At 42.5% G+C, this 7,500-nt stretch overlaps 1 protein-coding gene across 1 annotated transcript in view; it reads left to right on the forward strand.

The window, feature by feature from the left end:
- The window catches only part of LOC135089845 (GTPase-activating Rap/Ran-GAP domain-like protein 3), a 170,125-nt gene that overhangs the window by 154,883 nt on the left and 7,742 nt on the right, over positions 1-7,500 (forward strand). Inside the window, exons 19-27 of the mRNA XM_063985969.1 lie at positions 172-273; positions 2,020-2,177; positions 2,756-2,869; positions 3,361-3,457; positions 3,872-4,015; positions 4,597-4,677; positions 5,602-5,720; positions 6,159-6,288; positions 7,243-7,500. The exon at positions 7,243-7,500 is cut by the window's right edge and continues 7,742 nt beyond it. Of these exons, the coding sequence (XP_063842039.1) occupies positions 172-273; positions 2,020-2,177; positions 2,756-2,869; positions 3,361-3,457; positions 3,872-4,015; positions 4,597-4,677; positions 5,602-5,720; positions 6,159-6,288; positions 7,243-7,500 (1,203 nt within the window). The remainder of the gene's footprint in view (positions 1-171; positions 274-2,019; positions 2,178-2,755; positions 2,870-3,360; positions 3,458-3,871; positions 4,016-4,596; positions 4,678-5,601; positions 5,721-6,158; positions 6,289-7,242) is intronic.

Consider the following 7,500-nt stretch of genomic DNA (forward strand, 5'->3'; position numbering starts at 1 on the left):
ACCCTTTCTAACTTCAAACATGTATCACTGCCTGATGGATTCTTACAGTTTCCTCTGTTTCCTTACGCTCCTTATGTTTTTTTCCAAATATTCTAATTGCCTCTCCCTTATTTCCTTCCCCTTCTATCACCTATACACCTCCCAATGTTACCTGTGTCTCCCTGAACACAGGTGAGGGCGTGGCACACCGGCCTATCTTCGACAAGAGCGTACAGGTGAAACAGCTTAGTGTGGTGGAAGCTCACGGCATACTGCTTCTACGAGAACAGCGAGGTGAGTACTGGAAAGCTGGAGGTGACTGAGAGAAGGAGGGGGACTGGTGAGTTGACTGAGACTGAGTAAAAAAGAGAAAGAAGGACTGTTTGGGTTGACTGAGGGGCAGAAAGGGAGGCTGATGGGTACTCTAAGAGAGGAGGAGGTTGGGTTGACTGAGTAGGAGAGAGGAAAGCTGATGGGTTGAAAGAGAAGGAAGGACTGGTTGAGTGACTGAGTAGGAGAGGAAGGAAGCAGACTGGTGGAATGACTGACAGAGAAATACAAAGATAGACTGACAGATACATAAGGAGACTGGTGGCTTGAGAGAGAGATACAATAATAGGTTGACAGGTAGGTTAGTGAGGTAGACAGATGGAGTTAATTAATAAATTGATATGGTGAGTAAATAGACAGATAGATAGATAGGCAGATAAGCTGATGGTATTTCTGGCAGACTTAAAGATAGATAGATAGAGAGGCAGGCAGATAGATAAACAGGTAATTGATGGATAGATAGAAAGACAGGCAGATAGGTAGACAGACAGATAACCAGACGAGATCTAAAACTGATGATAGACAAAACGAACAGAAAAAAAAACGGAGAGGAAACTTAAGGAAATGGAAATAAAAGCAAAACAAAAGATAAATAGATGAAAAGACAAGCAGATAGATAGATAAACAGACATACCAAACAAACAGAGAAAGAGAGAGAGAGAGAGAGAGAGAGAGAGAGAGAGAGAGAGAGAGAGAGAGAGAGAGAGAGAGAGAGAGAGAGAGAGAGAGAGAGAAAAACAGAAATAAAAAATAGGGAAATAAAAATGAAAGGGGGGAGGGGAGAAGGATGAAGCAGGAATGGAATTACATGAAAAGGATTGGGCTTTAGAACTGAGCACAGGGATTATTACTCTCCTTTTCTAGCAATAATCCCCATATTAGGGAAGCACAGACTGGGATCTCCGGTTTTGTCCAGCCAGTCAGTGAAAGAATGGGGTTTGTCACATCAGGTTCATTTTCCTCTTTTTTTTTTCTTCTTTTTTTTCTTTTTTTTTCTTTTTTTTAATATTTTTTTTGTTCTGGTGATCTTTCATATTTTCTTTTTAATTTCTAGTTCTTTCCTTTTCCTTCCCTCTTTTTTGGTGATTGTTATTATTTTGTCTTCTTTCTTTTTTTTTCATTTCCTTTTTTGTTTATTTTTACTTTGTTTTATTGTTTTTCATTTCTGTCACTAATCTTTTATTTACCTTCACTCCTTCTCTCTTTTCCTCTTTATTCAGTCTTTCTTTTTTTACTTCCTTTTTCCCTTTTCTCTTTCTTCATCATTCATTTCACTTTAACTTTCTACTTATTTATTTCTATCTCTTTCTTTCTCTTTTGGTAATCTTCACCTTCTACCTTTCCCCTTTCTCTCCTTTTCTTTGTTTATCCTGTTTTTTTTAGGGAAGGGGGTCAAGAGGGGAGGGATTTAGCTATATCAATAATAGTGGCAGTAGTAGTGATGGTGGTGGTGGTGTTGGTGTTGGTGATGGTGGTGGCAGTGGTGGTGGCAATGTTTTCCTACCTTTAATAATCAAATTACGTTCCCACACCTCTGATAATGTAATCTGTCTGATGCTGTCACCATTATCATCACTACGAACAACATCACCACTACTACTACTACTACTACTACTACTACTACTACTACTGTCATCATTTTTTTTTTTTCACTGTTTCTCTTCTTTGCATCACTTCCACCTCCTCCACTCACCCTCCACTCATCCACAGGTCGAGATGGGAAGATACATGTGTTTCGGCTGTCAGATTTCGAGGGGGAAGAGGAACGGGTGAGGACGAAGAGTGACCTGAAGGAGCACAGGCTGGAGAAGACGAAGGGATGTCACCTGTATGCCATATCCAGGCCGGGGGGCTCACACCTCAGGATGGTAGGTGGTGGTGGTGGTGGTAGTTGTGGGTGGGGAAGGAAACGTGACTGATTAAAGGAATGATGAGAGTCTAGAATGATAAGATAGATAGGAGGTAAACAAAGGAATGAGTGAATGATTAAAGGAAAGAAAGGAAGGAAATAGGCATGAATGAATGTGTGAATGAAGGAAGTAAGGAAAGAACAAATGAAAGGAAAATATTTAGAAAGGAAAGAAAATTTGAAGGAGAGGAATAAATGAAAGGAAGATATTTAGAAAGAAAGGAAAAAAGTGAAAGGAGAGGGAGAATAATGAAAGGAAGAGAAGATAGAAAGAAACAGAAGGAATATGCAGAGAAATGAAGTAGGAATTGATGAATGAATGAAAGAAATGAAAGATAAATTGATGATTGAGACAGATGAATGGAGGAATGATAATAAAACCATAAACAAATGAATAAATACAAAGAAATGAAGATAGACAGAATTAAAAGAAAAAACAAATAAAATAAAAGACAAAAAAAACAAAAAAGAATAATAAAAAAAAAAAAACACAAACTTGACCAAACCAGCCACTCACCACTGCTTCCCCTTCTTCAGGTAGTGGCAACAGGAAAGAAGCTCCTTATCCTTCAGTGGCGCCACTCAGCTGCCTGGACTGCCTGGTGCCCCGCCTCAGACACCGACACTGTGGAGGGCTTCCTCTTCCTGCGGGTGTGTGTGTGTGTGTGTGTGTGTGTGTGTGTGTGTGTGTGTGTGTGTGTCTGTAGGTGTGGTGAGGTGTTGGGAGGGTGTGGAAATGAGAATGTGTAGAATTAAGAAGGTCTGGGTTGGTTTGTAATTGCTAGAAAGACATGGAAGTGTTGAAATAAGAAAGATTTGTAGGTGTTGATGATGTATAAGGAGATAATGAACAGGTGTAGGATGCTGGAAAGGTGTGGGGATGTGTGGTGGTGCTGGAAGTGTAAAGAAGTGATGTGGTGTTGAAATAGGAAGATTTAGAAAGTTTTTGAGGTGTTGAAGGAGGTAATGAACAGGTGTAGGCTGCTGGGAAGGTGTGGTGGTGCTGGAAGTGTATGGGAAGATGAGGTGTTGAAATAAAGTGTGAAGAAGTGTATATCAGAGAGAGAGAGAGAGAGAGAGAGAGAGAGAGAGAGAGAGAGAGAGCACCCATTAACATGCATCTCCTGCTGCTGCTTCTGTAGGAGGTTTCACTGTCAGAGTCTCCCTCCATCATCACTCTGGTGGACTCCCCTCTCGTCTCCTCAGCAGGTGGACTGACGGACAACAAGATATGCATTGGTATGTTAATTAAGGTGTTTTATCCCTCTTACAGCTCTTGCCTCCCTCTTTTTTGTCTTCTCTTTCTCTTTGTCTTGTCTTTTTTCTTCTTTTTTGTCTTCTCTTTCTCTGTGGTGGGTCAATTAAGGTCTTCTCTTCCTCTTATTCCTCTTCTCTCTTCTATTTTTTGTCATCTTCTCTTTCTCTTTCTAATAAAATATGCATTGGTACGTCATTTAAGTTCTTCTCTTCCTCTTTTTCTTCTTCCCCTCTTTCCATCAGTGCATCAGTTATCTTCCTCTCTCTCTCTCTCTCTCTCTCTCTCTCTCTCTCTCTCTCTCTCTCTCTCTCTCTCTCTCTCTCTCTCTCTCTCTCTCTCTGTGTCACCAATGTATTTTTCATCTTCCAAGGTCACTAAGGTCATTTTTCCCACAGGTTACAAGCACCAGTGGGACTTGGTGAGTGAGAGGTCAGGTGAGGTCAGCAAGCTTCACCATGTGGATGCCTCAAAGGTCAACTTGGTGGCCGCCCTCGACATTTATGAGGATGATGAGGCAGAACTGCTCCTCTGCTACAACAGTGAGTGGTGATGACCTTGTGGTGATGACTTGGTGGTGGTGACTTGTGTGATGACTTAGTGGTGATGACATGGTGGTAACTTGCTGGTAGTGACTTGTGTGATTGATGACTTGGTGGTGGTGACTGGTGATGACTGATGGTGACTTGGTGGTGATGACTGGTGGTGACTTGACTTGATGGTGTTTTAAGTTCATTTTGATGATGTGGTGTTATGGTGGTGACTGGTGGTGAGTGTGGTGTGGTAGTGGTGATTGTAGTGTTTTGGTGTCAGTAGTGGTGGTGATGGTGGCTGCAACAGTGGTGATGACTGCACTAGTGATGTGTTAGTGGTAGTGGTGGTGGTGGTGGCTCAGGTAATGATGTAGCAGTGGTGTAGAGGAAACATAATGATGTTGGTGGTGATTAGTGGTGAAATGAGAGGTAATGGTGATAGTAATGGTGTTAATATTAATGACAGTGATGACTGTTAATTAATAACATACAAACCTTTAGCTTGGAGTCATTAAGAAAGATATACATTATCTTTCTCACACACACTCCACTCACTTAACAAACATTTTCTCTCCCTGCTTCCCTTCCAGACACATGTCACTTCCAGAAACTGTCAGAGGAATGTTCTAACGAGTTTGATTTTCACTGGAACTCTGTACCCGAAGCCATTGGTAAGTATGGAAGATGCTGGAAGAGGGACAAGGGTTTTAGAAAGGTACAGGGATGCTGGAAGAGGTGCTGCAAGAGAGACAAGGGTTCTGGATAGGGTTTAAGAGTGTGGGAAGAGAGACAAGGGTTCTGGAAAAGTTATAGGAAAGCTGGAAAGGATATAGAGGTGCTGAAAAAGACTGAAAGAGGTGCTGGAAGAGAGACGGGTTGTGGAAAAGTTATTGGAAAGCTGGAAGGTTATATAAAGCTACTGGAAGAGTGACAATGATTCTGGGAAAGGTATAGGAGTGTAGAGGTTCTGGAAGAGAGTGGAAGAGATTCAGAGCCACTTGGAAGCATATAGGAATGCTAGAAAGGATGTATACAAGTCCTAGAAGAGGCTGGAAAGGAACACAGGGGTTCTGGAAGAGGAACAGAGGTTCTGGAGAAAATGTACAGGGGTTTTGATGTTTTGGAGAGGCTGGAAGAGGAAGAGGGTTCTGGAAAAAGGTGGAACAAGGTACAGGGGATCTTGGAAAGGTATAAAGAGAGGTAGAGGGGATGGTGAAAAAGGAACAGAGGTGTAGGAGTTCTGGAAAAGTTTGGAAGGAGTAAGGAGATTCTGGAAAAGGTAGCAAGGTAGTAGGTTGTAGACTAAGGTTAACCTCCATAAAACCTTAATTCTGCCTCTCTTCTTTGTTTTTGAAATAATAGCAAATGTTAGCCTACACAAATACTTTTATATCAAATTTAATCGTATCTGTAAACATTAATTCTGTTCTGCTTTGCCTGTCTTTGAAACTATAGCAAATCTTAACCAGTACTTATATTTAAGGATTAACAAATTACTTCTGTGTATAAAGATTAATTTCTTCAGTCTCATAAATCTTACATGAACTCAAACTTCAATTTCCCAAGGTTAATTCCTCCCTGTGCTTCCCTTGCAGTGTGTGCCTTTCCCTACATACTTGCCTTTACTCAGGATAGCATTGAGATCCGACTCATCATTAACGGCAACCTTGTGCAGACGATGGTGATGCCGCGCCTTGCCTTCATCACGTCTAAGGTGTGTGTGTGTGTGTGTGTGTGTGTGTGTGTGTGTGTGTGTGTGTGTGTTGCTGGTTTACTCCTTGCTTTATGGGTACAAATGCCTCTTCAGTTCTTCAGTCTCTCTGTTTGTAAGGTGCTGCTATTTTTTTTATTTTATTTATTTTTCATTTCTCATGTATTTTAGAAAATAACATGATTTTTACTTGCTTACTCCACTTCACTCCCTCATCCTCTGTCTCACTCACTCACTCACTCACTCACTCACTCACTCATCCACTCAATTTAAAGAATAACACTTTTTAAACTTACCACAAACCTCCCAATTTTCCCAACCTTTCTCACTCCCTTGCACACTCCCACACATCCCTTCCCCATACTCACCTCCCTCACCCACCAGCCCACATCCCCCCCAGTCCTCCCCCACACCCACTACTCACAGCCCCATTTTCCACAGAGTGACATCTTCTTCGCCACCACTGCACCTGAGTCTTTCACTATGCGACGAGAAAGAGTGAAGGTAGACCGCCTTGAACGGGACCCCAGCCTCTCCCCACCCCCATCCCCCCACGGCAAGGAGCACACAGGTGAGGCAGGGCTGGGAGGGCAGGAGGATGGGAGAGGATGGAGTGGATAAGAGGGAATAAGATGAGGAAGGGAGGGAATGAAAGAGATGAGAGAGGGTGAAAAGAGTGATAGATAAGGAAGGGAAGGGTGGAATAAGGAGTAGGAGGGGATGGAAGGGTGGTAGGTAGGAAAGGAATGGATGAAAGGGAATGGAAAAGGTGACAGGTGTGGAAAAGAATAGGTGGAATGGATGAGAGAGGATGAAAAGTATGACAGATGATAAGGGAAGGAGATGAAAAGAGATGATTGTGATAGGTGAGAAAGGGAAGAGGAGAGATGGAACAGAATAACAGAAGGAAAGAAAGTGAATATGGTGATTAAAGAAATGGAAAAGAACTGAGGATAAGAAGAGGAAAATTACTTAACAAAATGGAATATGTAATTAAAAAAAATGGAAGCTAAATGAGGAGTAAAGGTGAGAATGAAGAGCTTTGAATATAGTAAAATAATTGTAATAGTAGTAGTAGTAGCAGTAGTAGTAGTAGTAGTAGTTGTTGTTGTTGTTGTTGTTGTTGTTGTATCTTAGTTACTAATTTTAGAATCTAACACTGTCTCACAAACAACTGTCTTTCTTCTAACATTATAACAACTTCTATCTCACAAACCACAACTCTCTTCCAACACTCCTATAACTTCTCTACCTCAGAAACCACAGCTTCTTCCTTTCTAAAACTTCTGCAACTTAATTCCTCACTCTCTCCTATCTCAGAACCCACAATTCTTTCCCTTCCAATATTCCTGCAACCTCTACTCCTCAAACTACCACTCATTTCTTCAAACACACACCACAACACCATTTTAAACCCTAACATCTCTCACTTCCCTGTACCACTAACCAAACTAACACTGCCTGGCCACCACCACCACCACCACCACCTGCTGCTGCTGGCCTCACCGCCTCGCCACATTGACAGTAATGGATAGAGATGCCGTCAAACCCTTCAGAATATACCGCATTCCCTTCCGCTGCCTGACGGGGACTTCCACATGCGAGAGGAGGTGCCCCACGCCCTCCACGCCCCTCCACCCCCCGGTCCTGGGCACTGGGGATGAGCTGGGAGGCGTGGACGGGGCAGGGGAGAGCGGTGGGAGCAGGACAGGAATGCATCTACGTGTTGCTGACCAGCGCTACGGTAGTCGCTCCTGTACAGCCTCTCCCACACACCACCCGT

The sequence above is a fragment of the Scylla paramamosain genome, chromosome 33 (genome assembly GCF_035594125.1).
Source record: "Scylla paramamosain isolate STU-SP2022 chromosome 33, ASM3559412v1, whole genome shotgun sequence".
In the NCBI taxonomy this organism is placed as follows: domain Eukaryota; kingdom Metazoa; phylum Arthropoda; class Malacostraca; order Decapoda; family Portunidae; genus Scylla; species Scylla paramamosain.